The sequence below is a fragment of the Calonectris borealis genome, chromosome 3 (genome assembly GCF_964195595.1).
Source record: "Calonectris borealis chromosome 3, bCalBor7.hap1.2, whole genome shotgun sequence".
NCBI classification, from domain to species: domain Eukaryota; kingdom Metazoa; phylum Chordata; class Aves; order Procellariiformes; family Procellariidae; genus Calonectris; species Calonectris borealis.
Genome location: NC_134314.1, coordinates 61,139,081 through 61,159,191, shown reverse-complemented (window position 1 = coordinate 61,159,191; position 20,111 = coordinate 61,139,081). Strand labels below are relative to the sequence as shown.

Below are 20,111 nucleotides of genomic sequence, written 5' to 3'. Positions count from 1 at the left end.
ATAATATGAGGTCCAAATTAATTTCTTTCTTTGGCAGAAAGGATGTTACAACAGAAGGAGACATTGACAATTTTCGTTGCTGCTTGTGAAATTTAGGAACAAGCTTATTAATGTATCTGCAAATTTGCTCTGTATTTGTATTCCTTTTTTGTACACTTGCCAACTGTCTGGTTTTGACAAAGTTTGGCGTTTGGGTTTCTGACTGTTAAGTGTCTGGGTTATAGCTACCACTGTCCAGCATGCCTGCCTTCTAGCATCTGCACTATGCCTTGCACAAAAGCAAGATCCTCCACTGGCAGATTCTGAATACCTCAAAACTAGTGTGTAAGTTACTGAAGGGACACAATTCTGCCATGGAGCTGGCAGGAACCTGACCTCATGGCCACGTGGACTTGTGGCCTGGCTTTAAACAGATCTGAGCAGCGTGAGCTGCTTCTGAATTGCCATCTTTTGGGAATGGCACTCCATCTCCCTTCTCCTGCCTCCCATACTGCTTACTATGCTTGAGCAAAATACATCCCTTAAGGCTCTTAAGTTGTAAGGGAAATGGATTTTGGAGGAAGGTTTATTGCTTAGTTTATTGAAGCTTACCAAACTGCAGAGTGCTAACATTTTAAGTGTCTCATAACCAATTATAAATGGGAGTTTAGTATTAGCCTGTGAGTTTTTCTACACAGTTTTGGCTGGAGCTGTTTGAAAATTCTCCAAAGTTTGAAGTCTTATTGGCATTGAAATTTGTGGAGGCAGGTTTGCAAAGACAGTTCGATTTGGACTAAGTTATGGTGGATCCCAGGCAAAGAATCCATCAGGAACCTCCATGGCTATTAGTGAGGGGGCTGCCAGGCACTTGGGCAGCCTTCCAGACAGACTGCCATGATGCCAAAAGCCCATAAGCCCCAACCACCACAGCTGTTGTGGTTGGTTGGCAAAGAAGTTTGGCATCACTGTTTTCCAGCGTCCTAGGTATGTGATTTTTTTGGGTGTTGGAGGGTTCAGTTCTCCTGACCATCGTCTGTGCTGAGGCAAAGAACCTTCCAAGCTTCCAGGCTTTTCTGCTATGTGACAAACTTTTAGGCAGATTGCTTGAGAACTGGAGCTACATTTTGTCCCAGAGCTGTTGATATTTTAAGTTTTTGTTCCAGATTGGAACAAAACCAAATTCTGGATTCCGCCATTTCTGTCCGAAACAGCACATTTGTCTCTGCATGGTTCTAGTGTGATAACAAATGATAAAATTCTGGGAATTTTATTCAAACATCTGCATCTGTGTATCTGTGATTTTCCTATAGTCATTAAGAACAGTATCTTTGGCATTGCACATTAAAAAAGCTGTTAACTATAAATATGTATATAATTTTTTTAATTACCTGGAAGACTTTAAAGAAATACCATTTTATTTTGAAATGAGCTATTCAAGTATTACATGAGAGGATGGGTTTAAAAGGAAAGGAGTTGGTTCTATGAAAGTGAACCTTTATTGTGAAGCAAGAGAATAATAGTGAAGAAGGCGCTCTTTCAAAAACTAAATTGCATGTAATGTCGTCTTTATTTCATTTCAGTAAGAATCTCTTTGCCTTTATCATTACATTTCTGAAGTCCAAAATCACTGCCTTTCATTCCTCTTTTATTCAGGATGCTTTCTGGAACGGTGTATTCATTCTGGTTTTCTGTTGTAACAAAATTAATGGGGTTTAGTTATCGCTTGGTTATACTCTGAAGTATATTGTTTTTATTCTTAAAAATACACAAACTGAGGGTAATGTATTTCTTCATGAGCTTTGTTTTCCTACAGTGCCCAATGATCCACTTGTGCCGACAGCTGTGTTAGGTGAGGACTCTAGTCCTTCATTATCCATTCCTGCATGAGTTTTGTCTCCTTGCATGGTTGAACATTGGAACAGCTTGTTTTATGTAAAATATGGCTGTGCTGTTGTCAGAAAATAACTCTACACTCAGTTTATCAATTCAGAATTAAACTGAAAATGCTTTTAGAATAAAAATTATTTTATGTTCTCATTAAGAAGTTATTCCTAGTCAGTGCCAACTGAAGAGTAAATGAGGAAACAGGTAAATGAAAAATACTATAACTTTTCTCCCCAGAGCATTCAAACTGAGTTCCAATGAACTGACATGTGAAACTAGAACTCTCTTAAGAGATATGTAAAAATAAAATTCAGATCCATATTTGTATTATTTGGTACCCAAAGCTTGATTTTCTAAGTAAGTAACAAGAATGAAAAGAAAAATAGAAAAGGGAAAACTTCTGAAATATCCAAGAGCAAACAACAACTTTGTAGGTTCTGTACAAATATTCTTGTATACCCATATTAATTACATTTTTCAATTGACCTTAACTAGTAAGTTTTTCAACTTTGTACTTACTTTAAAAAGAAGAACACATGTTGGGAGTGGCCAGGCTGCTTATTTCTATGTCGCATCCAACACTGAATGGACGTTTTAGTGTTTTTTAAAAAAATACAGAGATGAAAGTATAATTTGTACCCAAGTTCTTGGTTTGATAAACACAATGTGCAGTATTGAGTTTCGGTCAGTCGCTGATGTTATTTTAGGATAAAAGACAAATATCAGGAAGTAGACAGGAACGTAAACTGATGTTGAAAATTAGATTTCTAGAGGTAAAGCTTAAAGGGACCTGGAGACAATTTAATCCCTCGTCTGTTTTGAGATGGGACATTATACCTGTAGTATAGACTGTTTCTGGCAACTGATTGTCTATTGTGTTTTAAAAATCTGTAGTGAAGAGAATTTTACTTTTGCAGTGGCATGTTCCAGTGCTGAGCTGAGTGGAATAGATACCCCCAAGCCCTACTTGTAGTGTTCCTGCTACCTGAACTGTATTTTGTCCTTTCTATTGCACTCGTGTTGCTGACTTGTATTGAGTTACCTGCTAAAATCCCAGTTATCATTACCCAGTCCATCACTCCATTTTATAGTTATATATTTGACTTCCCTTTCCTATACACAGTATGTTGCATTCACTGTTTAATTCACTTTGCTGATTTTTGCATTGTCTCCCAAATAATCAAGATAACTTTGAAATCTGATCCTGTACTTGTGAAGTGCTTGCGGTGCCTTACTGCTCAGTGCCCTCTGCCCATACTATCAGGGTATTTTCTATTCCATTATGCAAGTTGTGGGTAAAAATACCGATAGAGAGTATACCCCGGAGGAGCCTTTGCAGATCTTCGTGTAAAGTGTTCTCTGAGACTGACAGCAAATCACTATTTGTGAGTAGTCTTTGGTCTTTGTCAAGCTGATGTATGCTCACCGTGTGGGAGTTTTATCAAGTCATATTTTGCCCATTTCCTTTTGATAATGTTGCAAATGCCATTCTCTTGACTACAGTAGTGTCTTAGAAGGTTTATAACCATTGGAGCAGTTAGATGCTGGAGCCTTCCACTTTGGGCCCAAGGAAACCTAACCAGGTGGTTTGAGAAGTTTATGAGGGGTGGTGAAATAGCACCGTTGCCTGAAAGAGCAAAGGGGTAGACTCAGTAATTCTGAATATTTCCCAAAATTGGATCAGTGGACTTATAGAAAATGAGTCTTTTCCTGAAATCCTTCTAAGACCTTCTTGTATCTTTTAGCTTTATTTCAGGCACTTACGAGCTACATAGATACTATCTGGTGGTACTTGTCAAGCTATTCCTAATAGCTCATTTAGGCTATAAGCATATTCTAAAGGTCGTTGTGTTGCCACTACATTGTGGCAGACAGAGACACGGGCAGCTGTGAACAGCGAGGACAAGGCATTAATTGAAGAACAGTTTAATAGTTCCTGTCTGCATTTCCATCTACTGGTAATGGTATTTTGGGCATGATACTTTCCTATATAAGCAAAGCAATGCTAGTTGGAAGAGGTAATGTTTTTCATTGCATGGACTGAAATAGCGGAGAAAAGTAGACAAGCTTTTGGGCACCCCTGTGTAGAAGAGGTTGGGTACCCATAAGCTTGTTCTTTTGGAACTAGATCATTTGGCCTACTCCGTCTCCATGTAGCCCTTGCTTGGCCCAGCATCACAAAACAGTTTTCCTCTGTTTTATTTAGAGATGAGCAAAATTTTATGGGCTCTAAATTATGGAACATATTATTTTATATAAAGCTCTTATTACTTTGTAGCTGAACCAGGTTTCTTTTTCTTCATGTATAGGTTATTAATGCTACTCTCCATTCTGTGTACATTAGCACTAAGTTAGTATGACAATTTTGCTTTTCTCAAGTCCCTATCATTACACTGATGGCATAATAATGTGGCCCTTATTTTTAAAACGGCTTTCATTGTTACCTATTGTGAAGCTTTAACAACTTTTAATGTCATTTTCTTTTAGTCATTTTCTAACATAGTCCTGTAATAAATTTCTTACGTTCTGTTCACTCATTGTTTTTTGCTGCTTCAATGGGTTAAAGTGCCTATTACTGGTAAGTATACTGCGAGGAAGGGGGAGAACTGCAAATCCTGAGGTGGTTTGAAATGTATATGATTTAATATGGGTAACATTACAATAAAAAGTGACTGCTGCGTGTCACTCACATTATTAGGCAGTTTAGTGAGGCATAAATGTACTGAAATAAGCAACTTTTGTCACAGTTCAAAGAATTGGGTTTCTTACTAGGAGATCTTATTTTCAGAAGACATTATCAGGGTTTGCATTTTGGTGGAATTGTAGAAAATCCAACCCTTGGGGTGTTCATTACTTTCCTAGTGTTTTACTTCCTAATTTGGATCCTTTGCAAGGAAAACGGTAAACTGATTTCAAAGAAGTGTAGGGAGGGGTCGGCTACCCACTTCTCATTTCAGTAGCTACTTTCCAAAAGGGTTTCAATTAGAATTTTTCTTCCTCTCTAAATTCATTTGAACTGCTGATTGCTAATTTAAAAAAAAATATTTCACAGAAGGGATTGACTAAATGTGATCACTTCATGCAGCTTTGACATTTGGTTTTGGTAAGAGAATTGGTGTAACGTAGGGCATTAGAGGAGACTTCTCTGTTTATTCAGAGCAAAAACTGCAGCTGAAATTAACATACTCAACAGTTCCGTTTCTCTACCTAAAAGACCTGAGTTAAAATGACCACTTCGAAGTGCTGATTCATCTTCCCAAATGGAGGTAGTGTTCTGAAGCGGTAGCATAATTGCTTCTCTTTTTTACTGGGATCTGAATTTACTATTTGTTGACTTTAGACAAATGATGTGCTGATACCACTACAGAGTTATTCTAATTTATTGTTTAAGGTGTAGTATTGCTGTTGATACATATTAGCCATTAAAAAAGTTACTTTGGGTGATAGAGGCTGGAGTTTCCAAGTGCATTAATGTCATAAAGTTTTGTAGCTTCAAATAAAATGCCCTTCAGACACCTTTATTATGGGATGAAGGATTGCAAACTTTTGTGTGTGTTTGCAGTTAAATTCCTTTATGTACTTCACAGTATTTATGTGCTGGAGAGTAAGTGCTTTGCGTTCTCAGAAATTAGACATGTTTTTGAAGGAAGAGGTTGAAAATAGACATTGATACATATAGCAGCAGGTGTTATTGCCCTGCAGGTACTTAATGCATTGATTTCTTGTGAATACAGATGAAAATCACAGTGCAACAGCAGAGTCCAGCCGGCTCCTGGATGTCCCTCGTTACCTCTGCGAAGGCACAGAATCCCCGTACCAGACTGGGCAGCTGCACCCTGCCATCAGGGTGGCTGATCTGCTGCAGCATATTAACCTAATGAAGACCTCTGACAGCTATGGATTTAAAGAAGAGTATGAGGTGAGATCTTCAGTGGTGGGTTTTTGCTAGGAAAAATCTCTTTGAAAGGGGCAGCCTTTTGTTTGCATTGCATTGCAAAAGGATGCAACTAAATGTCATGGGTTTAAGTGAAAAACAGATAAAGATAAGGAGGCATAAGATTCCTATATATGTAACCCAAAAGTGAAATAGTGAGGGAGTCCAATGGTTTGAGCCATTAAAAGTGCCTGGAAAAAACACTGTCTGTATCCTCTAGGACATAAGAAGACATGCCCTGCTGAATCTTTTTGGCATATTGTAAGAAGTTGCACCCTTTTGTCGCTGCTTCTTAGTTGAAATGCTGTTATTAGTTATGTGAGTTTTCCGAGCCATCTTCAGTGCGGATCTCCTGGATTAGGTTAAAGTGAAGATTTAACCTGGCTGGTTTTGTGAGAAGCACGGACCGGCAGCACTCTCGTCATTTATTATAGCATTTCAGTGGGGCAATACTGGGACTAAACTCCAGCTGAAAAGCAGTAAAGACGTGCCGAGGATAGTAACTTCTTGAAGTTCTAATTAGACCTGGCTGAGCATGTCTATTTACAACTTTAATGTTAAAATGGAAGCAAAAAATTCTCAGCACTGGAGGCAGAAGATGAGTACAGATTCATTTCGCTTCTGATCTCTGAATCTGTTGTGATTCTTTGGGATTAGAATATCAGGCAGGACACACAGTAAAGATGGGAATGATACTGCCAAGGTTGCATGCAATACAGCTAGGTTTAAAATGAGTTTTTTCCTGAGTAAGTAATCTCTTCTGACTCAGTTTTCAACCTTCTCTCCTTTCTGCAGCTGTCTCTACTGTAACATAAGAACTGGAATAAATAAATGTCTGGTTTTTAAAAGAATATTATTCTCTTTTCCTCTCTTTTACTTAATATGCTTCATTATGCTCTGCCTAACTTCAGGGCTAAACCCAAGTGTCAACCACTGCTGGGGGAAGGGTGGTCCCTGATGCCACATCAGGTGTTTTCCTACTTGTTGCTACTTCTATTACCATACATGACATCTTTGCCCTGGCTTGTGCTTCTGAGTGCCCATTAAAGTTGTGGCTACTGTGTACTTCCTGGAGGTAACTTACCCAGGTCAGGATAAGAGAACATCTGGAAGGAAAGAATAGCATAGACCTGCAACAACTGTAAAATATCTACAGGCAATGAAGAAAAAGCCAAGGAGGAATAAAAGCTGTTTCTATCACTAGTGAGAGATCAGACTCTTAAGAGTTCAAAAATGTAGAATAATTTTGCTAGTGGCTAAAGGAGGAAAACCAACATGAACAATAAACATTGGCAGAGGAGGCTTCCTGATGGCTCTGTAGGAAGAAAAGCCATTTTATTAAGTGACATGAGGAAAGCAACGTAATGCTGTAGTAAACAAGCTATATATTATGGTGTCTCGTAAGAAGGGTGGTCAGCCTCCCTGTGCTTTCTCAGCTTACTGTTGTTCCTCAATAGCAAGGATGTCTGAGCAAGTTTAGCCTTCCAGCGATTCCAGGATTTGAAATCCCTCTGCAGTCCCTCAGTGACTTGCCCATTGACCCGCAGCAGTCAGAGGGAAAGAGCCTCCCTTCTTCTCTAGATATATTTCTATAGCGTGGTGCCGTCTGGGTGACCAGAGCGGACGAGCAAAGCTAAATTTACTTTATGGTAGGGCAGTTCTTTTAAACTGTTGTTTTTGGAGATAAATTAATGGTCAGAATGTTTTCTTTCGGAACATTTTTATTTATAGAGTTTCTTTGAGGGGCAGTCAGCTTCTTGGGATGTCGCTAAGAAGGATCAAAACAGAACAAAGAACCGCTATGGAAACATTATAGCATGTGAGTATCAGTGTGCTTGGTTTGAGCAGTAGCTGTAGTCATGTGTTACTCGTGCCATGTTCTCTCTTCCTTTACAAGTCTCCGGTGGCATAGCTGCTTAGTACCCCAAGCGGAGGAGGAGGACTGTGCCTTTTCCAGCATTTTTGTTTGTTCGTCACAGTTCAACTTTCTTCCTTTTATAACTCAGGCTGAATTTCGCATTTGCATCTCTGTTGTGCAAGCTGTGGTAAGCATATAACAGTGACAAGCCAGCACTCATTTGGATGTTAATTCTGTGGCAGTTTTCTACAGTTATGATTTCTTTCAGGTAAATCTGACAGCTTCAAAACTTTTCTGCTTTATGTGATTTATAGCTGATACACCTGAATAGCAGTTGTGTTAAACTGATGATTAAAAGACGTGACTAAAATCAAAGGGTTCTGTCTCTTGTCTTTAGGCATAAAGTTTCAATAGTTTAGATTCATCCCCTGGGATAATGCAATTTGTTACTGTTTTACAAATGCGATCGAACATGCAGGAATGAAGCTATCGGAGAAGTCCCTGAACGGGTAGAGTTACTTCTTCATCAAATCTAAAGTGCATTGCTAAACATTGCTAACGTACTTTTTTAATGTCTCACTATGAACTTAAGCAGGCTGGGGTCAGAAGTAAGGAAACAGTAATCAGGATTTTTGGTTTTCTAGATTACCATCAGTGGAGCTGATTTTGAAAAGGACTTTGAGCAAGTAACCTGGTTTCTTTGTGTCTTTTTAACCACGTGTAACAGTGTGATACCTTTCAGCTATGCTTAATGAAGTTTAGTGAATGTTTTTGAAGTAATTGCAGACCTCAGACAAAATGGTTCTTTGTAATTTTGTGTAAACGCTTACTATTAATAGGTTGTAAATTGAGGCGCTTATGCCAGCTGATTTTGGTTTTCTAGACGACTTATCATAATATCTTACTTAAAAATCACACTTCAAAAAGGCACCGTAACTGCTTGGTTTTTACAGATGACCACTCCAGGGTGATTTTGCAACCTGTTGAAGATGATCCATCTTCAGATTACATTAATGCCAACTACATAGATGTGAGTGGATTGCACAGCTTTCTCCCTCTCAATTTGCCAGCTTCTCTATGTGAAACTATTGCATGTTATGACTACAAATTTATTGAAAGCTTTCTTTTATTAAGAACAAAATGTACACTTTCCTTTTTCTACGTCCTAGTACTCACTGACATTGTTGTGCTTTCTTTCACATCTGACTTTGGTTTGGGCTGTAGATTTGGCTGTACAGGGATGTAAGTACCACTATATGTGAATAACGGCATCCTATTGTAAATATTTAATATAGATATTGTTATTAATTACTTTCCTATTCTATTTTTATCACTAGATAACTATGCATGCCTCATTTAATTTGTCTCATCTGTTCCTTAAAAAAATTTCCTTTTGTCTGAATATTTTTTGTACCTGTTTTGAAAGGATAATTTAGCCTTTTAACATAGTTCTCAGTATTGTTAGATTGTTAGATAACTCAGGTGAACCTATCTGTTAGAGAATTTGCTGCTCACTTTCTTTTTTTTTATGATGATGATGGTTTTGGCCACTAGCTTTTCTTTTCCCCTTTCCATTTATATGTGAGAAGCTGTATAGTATACTGTACTGTAGTCGTCTGAAAATGTACCTGTGAAGTAGTCGTAATATATGTTTGGCAAAAAGGGAGGGATGATGGCCTTTGGGTGGCGGGGGGGTTGTTTTTAACAACGATTTAGACAAACAATTAGCTGACATTTGTCTTAAGGTGCTAATTTAGGTATTACAAAGTATATACACAAACATATATATATATATATATATAAAAATTTTTTAACATAGTAGAAATTTCCTCGCTTCTGCAGAAGACTTCTAAACTTTGAAATTCCATGCTTTGATTAAAATACAAATTAAGTTATAAATTTAAAAAAAAACCTGATACAAACAGGAAATTTGAACAAATTCTGCCAGGTGTTTTGATTAACAAAATATAATGTTTATCCAATTAACACCTTAGGAATAAACAAGTTGTTGTATTCAAAGTAATTCCAAAGTCATTTGAAAGATACTGGAGTAGCTAGTACAAGTGTTCTTAAAATACGTGGCTTTGGTTGCCTTTCTTTATAATTGCACTTACTAATTTTTCCTGTCCACTGTTGATAAATTATTTAAGACCCTCTCGACTTTCCAGGATATAAAGATTTAGCTCCAGGTATATCACTTCTTATTTTGATATTTTTACACAGCAATCTTTGTGAAGTGTTAGGCCTGTGATATTTTGCCTGGGGCCTTAAACAAGAAAACTCACCCAGATTTGTAATAATTCCAGTTCCCTGAGGACACTGTTTCTCTTATTTAGGAGTAAATTGAATCTCATTATAACCAGACAGGAAAGCTACAAGTTAAAACTGGCACTTTGCAATTTTAAAGTGACACTTTTACCTTCTTCTGAAAAGCATTACTGAGTGTAAAACAGTGTAGCATAGGTTCCACCTTCATAATTTGAAGCTGGGGCTTGATATTAAGGACTCCAGGAGAAATTTTTTAGTCATTTGATGCAATCTTGGTCTCTTGTAAAGCCAAGAGTAAGATGCTCAGAAGTTTTTTTCATAAGCCCCAGACGAAGGTGCTCTCACTCGAGACAGGATAATGAAGTAGTCCGTGGAAAAGGATATAAACTCCTTGGGTACATTGAAATCCTTCACTTTAGTAGCATCTTGTGAATACCAGGAATCCAAGGACCCGTGCTCCCCTGTAATGCAATACTTGAATCAAGTGGCCTAATAAAACTGTAACCTAGAAAATAATTGGAGTTATTTCTTTAACATTTGCACATTGTGAAATTCTGTATTGTCTTCTCCAGCAATACTGAAGTTTCCTTCCTCTTTGTAGCTATTGTTGCTGGCACTGGTCAAAATATATTCCGAATTATTTCCTCGAGAGCAGAATCTCTTTGTCTTGTAGTTTTTATGCAGACAATTAATGCTGTACAGTACCGCTACCATTGGCATAGACCCAGCTAACTGGAAAGGCTTAGTCGTGTAGGGTTATCTATCTATTTCTATATATATGTATGTGTATATACTTGTGCATATTACGTCCAGTATAATTGATGCACACTTTGTGCAGTAGCGCAAAATATGTTGCAAAAGATTCCACTGCAGTAGGACCTTGATTCTGTGCACACACCACAGTGTCCAGCTCTGTCCCCGTTAGTTGTGGCTCGGGTTCATACCTCTTTGTGCCTTACAATAATCCTCTATTTGGAAGAAGACAAACGGTGTGTATTTTTTCATACTGGATGAGCTGGGGACACAGATCAACTATTGAGATAATCTGGTGGCAAGGAATTTTTACTAAAGTTTAAATAAAAGCCCCAATGTATTCGGCTGGGGAGATAATGTCAACAGAGGACTAATTTTTAGGCCCAAGGGACCCATCTAGAATACTCCTTCCCATACACTGCAATGTCTATTCAAGTCAGATGTTCTTATTTCCATTTTATTTGTTGTCATTCAAACCTTTTCAGTATTAACCGTTTTTTTAGGTTTTGAGCTTCATGCTGCTCTTAAATATTGGTTTGTTCTGAAAACGTTGTCTAGAGATAAGAATTCTGTAGTACCCTTATGCTTTTATTTTCCCCTCTCTGTTAGTAATATGGTATTCAAACCAACTTATATTGCTGTTTTAGGGATATCAGAGGCCAAGTCACTACATTGCAACCCAAGGTAAGGATCTGCCAGCATTAATCAAACCGAACAAGTGTTCTCTGTGGTGTTGAGCAGTGTTTTGGTAAAATGGAAGTAGATGAAAATAAAGCATATCCAATATTGTGAGTTGTCGTCTTGTGTTATGGTAAATTAACATAGCATGTTCAGGTGGAATGTGAATAAATGCAAAAATTGCACTAATTTGTCATGTTAATTAGATATTGAGCAACTCTTTCAGTGATAAATTCAGCTGATAAAGTCAGAAGCTACTACCATGATTTCCAATTATGAAGATGAATAGAGAAAAGAGGCATGTGGACAGAGAAGTTTCAACCTGCCTTGAGGCATTTTTCTTTCCATATTATAATGTATTATTTTACTGTCTAGGATTTAGTCCAGGACGGAGACGGTGAAGATAGTAATGATAAATTAAATGCTATCTCAGAAAATCTGGGTAAAGTAAGGCCAGAGAAGGACAAAGCCTCTTTGTAGGAAGAAGTGAGGGAAATCTTTCTCATATAACACCCTGCTAATAAAAAGGGGAGTTAGAGGAAAAAATTGAATTTCTATAGAAATTATTCATTTTGTATTTCTGATAAAACTACTCACAATGAGGAAAAACAAATAGATTAGTCTAAGATTGCACTGAAATATAAGAGACTATGAATTAAAGTAAAAATAATTAGATTTAGATGTGTCATTATTTGATCTGTGAGTATAATCAGATAGCTGGCTGGAAATACCCTGTTATTTGTGCCCTCGGTTGATTGTAGCTGCATACAGGAAAGACAAATTAAAGGCTTGTTTTAAAGCAGGATGTTCAAATTTCTGTCCACTTTTTTTTTGTGTGTGTGTAAGTGCTGTCTAATAGGTCTCTCTCTGGCAGTTAAGTCTACATTTGTATTTTATTTCTGTTCTACTATGTAAATCATTGCACGTAATAGTGTGTAAAGGACACAAAAATTTATTACTGTTTTAGTATGCAGCCTTCGATCTAGCATAGGAAGGAATATGGTTGAGTCTTCAGATGTGTGTTACATACGGTAATATTTATACTACTGCTGGGCTGTGGTCAGAGAGCTGTTTCTGAGATGGTTTTAACAGGGTAAAAGCCTCTGTCGCTCAACTGAACATGTGTTCTCTGCAGCAGAGCAGGAGGCAAAGCTTAAACAAGTGCTTCTCCTTTGCTTCGCAGAAAAGTAGTTAAGTTAGTTTAAATACCCTTCAGTGGGAAGTTTATGCCTCAGCGCCTACTTGTGCTTGCACACTTTGCTGGGAGCTAGATGGTAAGTGCACAGGATCTGTACCACCAGCCCTGCTGACTGATACTTCACTCCGGTGTGGGCATCTCGGTGAACATCTGAAGAAACTCACGCTCAACATTATACTTAACAAATGTAAAACAAACCTAGAAATGTAACTATAGATGTAGTCACACATTGCTGTCTCCTTGTAGTTTTCAAGTAACTTCTGACGTTTCGCTACGTGAAACACCTGCTATTAATTTCTTTCATGTGGTAATTCAGTTAAACTGAGAAGATTCAGCGTTGGTTAGAAACAACAATATAGTCTGGAAACTGGCATGATGGTATGATGATGTGGTTTCACGAAGCTTTCATCTTTGAGCAAGTGTGTTCGTGTGTATCAGCTCTGAAAAGCACTGGATTTTATTTTTAGCGTTTGGTTTGACTGTTATTTTTTTGCAGAGTATTACCTGGAATTTTTTGTTACAGGTCCAGTTCATGAGACTGTGTATGACTTTTGGAGAATGATATGGCAGGAGCAATCAGCTTGCGTTGTGATGGTCACAAATTTAGTGGAAGTTGGCAGAGTAAGTTTTTGTTTTGTTTTTCTTTTAATGCTACAAGCCTAAAGAAGAACCTGCTGACAAGACACACTATCAGCAGAATGTAGGAGAGTCTTGTGAAGGACAACCCTGCATCCTGAGAGAAGGGGAAGGGAGAGAGTCCAGACATTGTTGCGGTTACAATATTGTGTAAAACCAAAGCTAACTTCTGAAGACGACTGATGCTGTGTTGCCTTCATGAGTAGTGAAAAATCGTCTGAATCCAAAATTCGTATTTCAGCAAAATAGATCTGTATATTGTCACTCAAATGAGCAGAGTAAGTGGACTAGTGAGCAAACGTGCTTCTGTATCAGTGGCTAGAAATCAGCAAATTACTTACAGTTTAGCAGTAACACATCGCTCAGGGAGTAATATCTGGGGTTACTTGCAACAGTTTGATTACTGATATGAAATGCATCCCAGTTTAACATAAGTGGAAATGTATTCCATAGCTCAGCACTAAAAAAATATTACTGCTCATTCAGACATGAATTTGGCATCTAAGTACAGCTGTGTAAAGCAGTGGAAACGCCTTGTAGCTAGTGCTTAACTTGACAGAACAGCCATTAGCCATGACAAGCCACAGGAGTGCATGGTCATTTTGGAAATAAATGTGGTGTAATGTAGTACATGCAGTAACGTATCCTCAAGCTTTTATTTTCCTTTGGTATAAAATGCATTCCCATTTTGTATTTAGGTGAAGTGCTACAAGTACTGGCCCGACGACACAGAAGTTTATGGTGACTTCAAAGTGACCTGTGTAGAGATGGAGCCCCTTGCGGAGTACGTTGTCAGGACTTTCACTCTGGGAAGGGTAAGGACATTTTGAAGGGGCTTGGCAGAATACCGTTCCCTGGTAGCAAGGAGTATGGAGGAGGCTATGCTTGTGCGTGTTGCTATACCATACCAAATCCTTCTGTCTGGTTAACAGGTCCACAGCATAGGCAGTCTTACCTCACCGTGGGAGTAATGCATTGCATCAGGCTATCCAAACACGCATCTCACTGTGGGATTTTGAATTTCCCCAGACAAGTTGACTGCTACCCTCCCCTCTCTCTTCCCTCCCCCTCCGATAGTCACCTCTTCTTTGTAGCCACACTTCTGAGCTGAGCGCAAGTACCGGCTTATGAGTCATGTCTGTCATTCATCTCCATTCACTCTGCCCTGAATGCTGCTGAGTCAATCTCACTTAATCAAAGAACAAACTCTGTGAATGCAAGATGTGTGATACAGTTGTGGTCTTCTGGTAAATCATTATATTTGCCTGTAAATGTAGCAGGCCGTTAATTAGCAAAACTTCTGAAAATCGATGTGAATTGCATCTAAGTCTATAAAAAAGAAAACTAATGAGGCAAAACTAGCATACTTAATGGCAAAAGTAAAAATTACGAACTTCAAAATGAAAAAATCCCAATGACACCTTAAGCTTCGTATGGTTTTTGCTTTAAATAATTGGTGAAACGATAAAAACAGCATGTAGATTCTATCAGTGTGTGTTATCATTATTTGAGTCAGAGAATATCTAGTCTATGAAATACTTTGAATTTCATAACCTTTTTTTTTTTTGCCTTTTACAGAGGGGCTACAATGAAATCCGTGAAGTTAAACAGTTTCATTTCACCGGCTGGCCAGATCATGGAGTTCCTTACAATGCCACAGGCCTGCTTTCCTTTATACGGAGAGTCAAATTATCTAACCCTCCTAGTGCAGGGCCTATTGTTGTCCATTGCAGGTGTGTACAGAAGAGGTAGATTGGTAGATTGATTTTTTCCACAACTGTCTATGAGAGCATTTACAGTAGTTTCTTGCGAAGCATCCATCACTTTGAAGTGCTTTGTTTTTCTTGTTCCCTTTTTGAATTGCCTAATTCACACGGCAGTAGGATTTGGCTGTCTATAGCAACGTTTGGAAATAACCAGATTCTAGTACACTTTTTCCTAAACAGAATAGCCAGAGATTTTCTTTTTCCTGCAAGAGCTGCACCAGCGAAATCATATGATACTTCAGCCTATCATTTTAGGTAGCCTACAACAATTTTGTGACAGCATTCGAGAATAAGTGTAGATAGAGCTGCTTTGATAGCTTGGCATTGCATATAATGTCTGAACAGACTATTAATTTACATAGAAGTAAACAAGTAGATGAAAGAAGATGGAATGAGGTTAACGGCAACGAATGCAGAATGTTGGTTTTCCTGTGCAAGTTTTGCAAGGTTTGTGTTGTTGGGACACAGTCTTTTTTTGACAAGTAGAATTTTCTTTCAGCACTGTCAAATGTTTAATTACATTCTGTAGATAGAGTTACTCAGCCTTTAAAGGTTTTAAGAATTCACTGTGCAAAAAACTGTCCGTAGCTTTATATAAAACCAAAATAAATCAAGAGAGATTCTTCTAGATACTGTTAAATGTGCTGCCTGAACCAGCTTAGAGCTTGGCTGGTAAAACATACACTTGAGTTTCTTATTGTAATATATCACTTAACAATCATCCTTAGCCGTATTAAATAAAAACAAGATCTGTCATATTTTGAAGTGCATAAGCTTAATCATCCTCCAGATTTCAGTTTAACTAACTTTTCTTTTTTACTTTAAATATTGATCTGGATAATAAAAGGAGGAATACAATTTTTTTTTTGCTGTTACTTAGTGGGTCAAATCTGATGGAAAATGGTTGTTTTGGCACATCAGAAGATTTAAAGGACATTATGAAGAGAAGGAGAGAAGATAAAAATTAGGTAGTGGTTGTGATGAAAGAACTGAATGACTTTATAAAAATGCTCTCAGTAATGGGTTTATAAAGTTCGTAGGTGTTTTGTTTTCATGGGGCTATTTCTAACGGTATTTACTGATTCTTTTTAGTGCTGGTGCTGGACGAACAGGTTGTTATATTGTGATCGATATCATGTTAGATATGGCAGAAAGAGAAGGTGTTGTGGATATCTACAACTGTGTCAAAGCCTTACGGTCCCGTCGCATCAACATGGTACAGACAGAGGTACAGCAGTTTACGTTCAAAGCACCTGGTGCTTTCTGAAATGTGCTAGGTCAGAATTTCACTGTCACTCTGAAAAAAGCAGCCAGTGGCCCTGTTGCGGGATTATCTCCTCTGGGGAGCATTGCTCAGTGCAAACAGTGCCCAGAACCAGGATGGTGCAACAAACGTTCCAGCTCTTTCAGTCTTCACACTAACAAGTGCCCACCTAACTTTGTAACAAAAGGAAAATGAGGATTTTTTAGGGAATACCCTACAGTAGGCCTGAATGGCACGTCTCTCCCCAGCTCTGGTATCAGCAATTCCAGGAACCCAAAGTTGGAATTTCAGCAGGTTGCCTCTGGTTTTAGACTATCTCCAACCACTTTATCCGTGATTTGACTTACCTGTGGAACTTTATGTCCATTTCACTCTCCCTTTTCACCTCTGTTTTTATTTGCTTTATTAACCTCATTGCCAAGCCTTTTTCCTTTTCTGCCCTTTTTGTCTTTTGTCATGCCTTCAGCAATTCCACAGTAAAACCATTGCCTTAGTGATGAAGCTATAACAGCTCCCTTTCTGCCACCTGAGTATCACTGAGCTTCCACAGAAACATAGGTTATTGATTTATATTAAGACAGGCTACCTGAAGTGGTTTACCACCTCTCTCTCCTGTCCTCCATGTGGACATCTACCTGAGAAGTTATTTCACCCATAATATTGAATGTGACCATGTGCAAGTCTCTGCAGTTGGCAGCCAGGAATATCAGTGTAATTTGGTGCAGTTTTTATTCCATGCTGCAACCTGTGGCAGTTGAAGAAATAAATGTTCCCTATCAACTACCCCTGCTACAGGGCCATTACCCTTTGGGAAGTGTGTGGACTGTTTCAGTGTGAGTGCTTCAACCGTCCCAGTTTAATCTGCTCTTGCATGTGAATTAACACCCCTACTGCTGTTCCTTTCTTTTTCTCTCCCTTTTGTCTCTTACCTTTCATCTCCTCTCAGAGGTTCATACTTACAAAGCTGTAATTGCAGCAAGTTCTTGTGATGGTCATCTAGACAACAGTGATGGCAATAGCTCCATAGCTGTAGAGCCAGAATACGACCATGGTCCTTGGACATGTGCTCTTGTCTGTAACACATGTTAAAGTTTGTGCTGTTAATAACCTCATTGGTGTCCACAATGCCTAGGTGAGGCTGGCACAGTTTTCACACTGCGCTGTATAGACATGATTTACATCTATTACTCTCGGGGTAAGTAAATATAATAGGCGTTGTGTAAAAATTGACAGGAGGCCTGACTGAAATAGTAATGCCGTTGTCTAGGACTCAGGATATCTCAAGGCAAGTCAGAAAAAAAACGGGAAGAAATGCTGTTTGTATTGGGACACACTTGAGTTTTAGTACTGGCCTGGAGCCGGCTATCAGACAATTGGTGTACTAGCTTGCACATGCATAGGAGAATGCAACATGCCAAATAATCGCTAATCAGACTAATAGTTCTTGAAGCTATTCAAAAAAAAAAAAAATGCGTAAAGCCAACAAGTCACTGGCATATACGCAGAAACCCACAAGCATCAAAAGAAAACTGAAAACCTCCCATTAAATAAATTGCTATGCCTGTTCCATTAAGTTTTACTGAATTTAAATTGGTTCTGAAGAAAACATCCTTGTTAACTGCATCTCAATTAGGACAAGATTGTGTTTGTACTAAAGCGTTATTTAATGGATTGATGGACACTACCTTGAATGAGTTTTACAGTGTGCAGGATATCTGTTTATCCTAAAAGAAGGAAAGATCCGGGTTTTTTAAACGGCTATAATTTTTGTTTCTTTGCCTAATTTCGTAGGAGCAGTACATCTTTATTCATGATGCCATTCTAGAAGCTTGCCTGTGTGGAGAAACTGCCATTCCTGTCTGCGAATTCAAAGCTGCTTATTTTGATATGATTAGAATAGACTCTCAGACAAACTCTTCGCATCTCAAAGATGAGTTTCAGGTACTCACAGTTCCTACTAACTCTTCATGTGACAACAATTTTTTTTGCCTCTAGATACATTTATTTTAAGGGAAAGGATTTTCATATCATGTTTATAGCATTTGGTCCCTTACTTTTAGTCCACAAAATAAAGCGCCCGTGTTTATGTGCTTTGCAAGTTGTTTTAAATATGGAATATCCTCCTTTGAATAAAATTGCAGTAAATATCTGTCTGGAATAAAGAGCACTGTTTAGGAACCACAGAGAGTTTTGGCTCGCATTTGCACAGCTAAGGCACAGCTCTTTAGGGCTCTAAAGGATCCTCTTTGTTTTTTTCCTTTTGGAGGGGATGGTGTCATGAGGAATCTGTTCGGTGGTACACGGAGCGCCTTTTACACCTGCAGCTTAACCCCTCTTGAAAAGGCCCAGCTCGTCCATCAAACAGATAGGAGCTTTTATTTGCTAATGTCTTCTTGCTAATGCCTCACGTTTTCCCATATTGCAATATTTTAAATTAAAAGCTGGGGAGTCTCGAGTCCGTTGTCTGTTAGTTCAGCATGCTAAAGCGAGCGTCCTCTCTCCCTTAGACCCTGAATTCTGTGACCCCTCGCCTGCAAGCTGAGGACTGCAGCATAGCCTGCTTGCCAAGGAACCATGACAAGAACCGCTTCATGGATATGCTGCCACCTGACAGATGTCTGCCTTTCTTAATTACTATTGATGGAGAGAGCAGCAACTACATCAATGCTGCTCTTATGGATGTAAGAGACTATCTTCTTTGTCTGCATAGTGTGCCATGAAAAGCTATGTAATATGAGAGGGAACACTTGCTGGTTTAAGAAAGGGTAATTCTTTCTTACTGTAATGCTCAGTAAAAAGGTCCTAATGAAGAAAAGTGGGGGAAATGGGTAAGAAGCCCCACCAGCTTGTGTTGCTTGTTCATAAGGTTTTTTATCTTTAGTCTTATGCATCCGTGTGGGACCCACTGGAAATCTCCCCTTTCAACGGCATTATATAAGGCTCTAGTCTCCAGCCCTCTGAATCTCAAATCTCAGCAGGATCTCAAAAATCTGCTGTTTGTCAGGAAGTAAATATTACCTACCTGAGTGTGAGGTTACTATCACTGTTTTAGCAGAAAGGCTATGTATATTGAGGCAGGAGAGAGAGAGGGAGAAAAAAAAATTTTCTTTATCATGTTTGGGGATAGGGTTGGCTTTGTTGTTCATATTTTGAGTTGCAGCTCTTTTAAAGACCCTTGAAGTTTGAGTGACAGAAGTATTGTCAGGGAGAAAGGTGAATTAATGGGAAGAATGGAGGTGAACCTGCTTATAGGGGTCTGATTGGTAAAGCAGTTCATCACGTGTGCTGTCAGATACCTGCCTGAGCCTGCCATTAGTATTTCCAAAGTTAGGTCCCTAAAGTCACCTTTACAGTAAATACTTAAGTAACTGGCCTGATTTCCAGGAGCATCTCCCTTTCCTCAAAAATGAGGTGCTGTCGGAAACTGCGGTGTCAAGAAGAGATGCTGGAATAAAATGGCAAATAGCAGCAGAAATCATCAGGACTGAATGGTACTCATCCCGGAGATCTGCCTGAGCTAGTGCAGGAAACATTTGAACTATAGCAAAATGCAGTTCCTAATCTCACAATTAGCTATTGTGCCAGAAAAATAGAGGAGTAGCATGTGTGAGACCAATCTATTAGGGAGTCACTGGGGCTGAATGGATGAATTAGAGCAGGGAGCAGAATTTTGGTAGCAACCAAAATTGTTTAGAATTGCAGTTAAAATTACATTAAGCACCTGGATAAAATTGATGTGCTATGGACCAGCCAACACAGCTGCATAGAGGAGTGTGGTTTGGGGAGAAAGGAAGACAACGCAGGCTGAACGGCTGGGTGGCAGGAGGACTCTGAGTGTATAACAGTGTGTGGAAAGCAGGGACAGGAACCAAGCAATGTATTAAGGGATGAGC

General features: G+C 38.7%; 1 protein-coding gene across 1 annotated transcript in view; it reads left to right on the top strand.

Moving 5' to 3' along the window:
* The window catches only part of PTPRK (protein tyrosine phosphatase receptor type K), a 424,966-nt gene that overhangs the window by 395,233 nt on the left and 9,622 nt on the right, over positions 1-20,111 (top strand). The window contains exons 16-26 of the mRNA XM_075145810.1: positions 1,793-1,828; positions 5,598-5,782; positions 7,529-7,616; positions 8,609-8,685; positions 11,324-11,360; positions 13,076-13,173; positions 13,887-14,003; positions 14,767-14,921; positions 16,047-16,182; positions 18,010-18,159; positions 18,726-18,899. Coding sequence (XP_075001911.1) covers positions 1,793-1,828; positions 5,598-5,782; positions 7,529-7,616; positions 8,609-8,685; positions 11,324-11,360; positions 13,076-13,173; positions 13,887-14,003; positions 14,767-14,921; positions 16,047-16,182; positions 18,010-18,159; positions 18,726-18,899 — 1,253 coding nt within the window. The remainder of the gene's footprint in view (positions 1-1,792; positions 1,829-5,597; positions 5,783-7,528; positions 7,617-8,608; positions 8,686-11,323; positions 11,361-13,075; positions 13,174-13,886; positions 14,004-14,766; positions 14,922-16,046; positions 16,183-18,009; positions 18,160-18,725; positions 18,900-20,111) is intronic.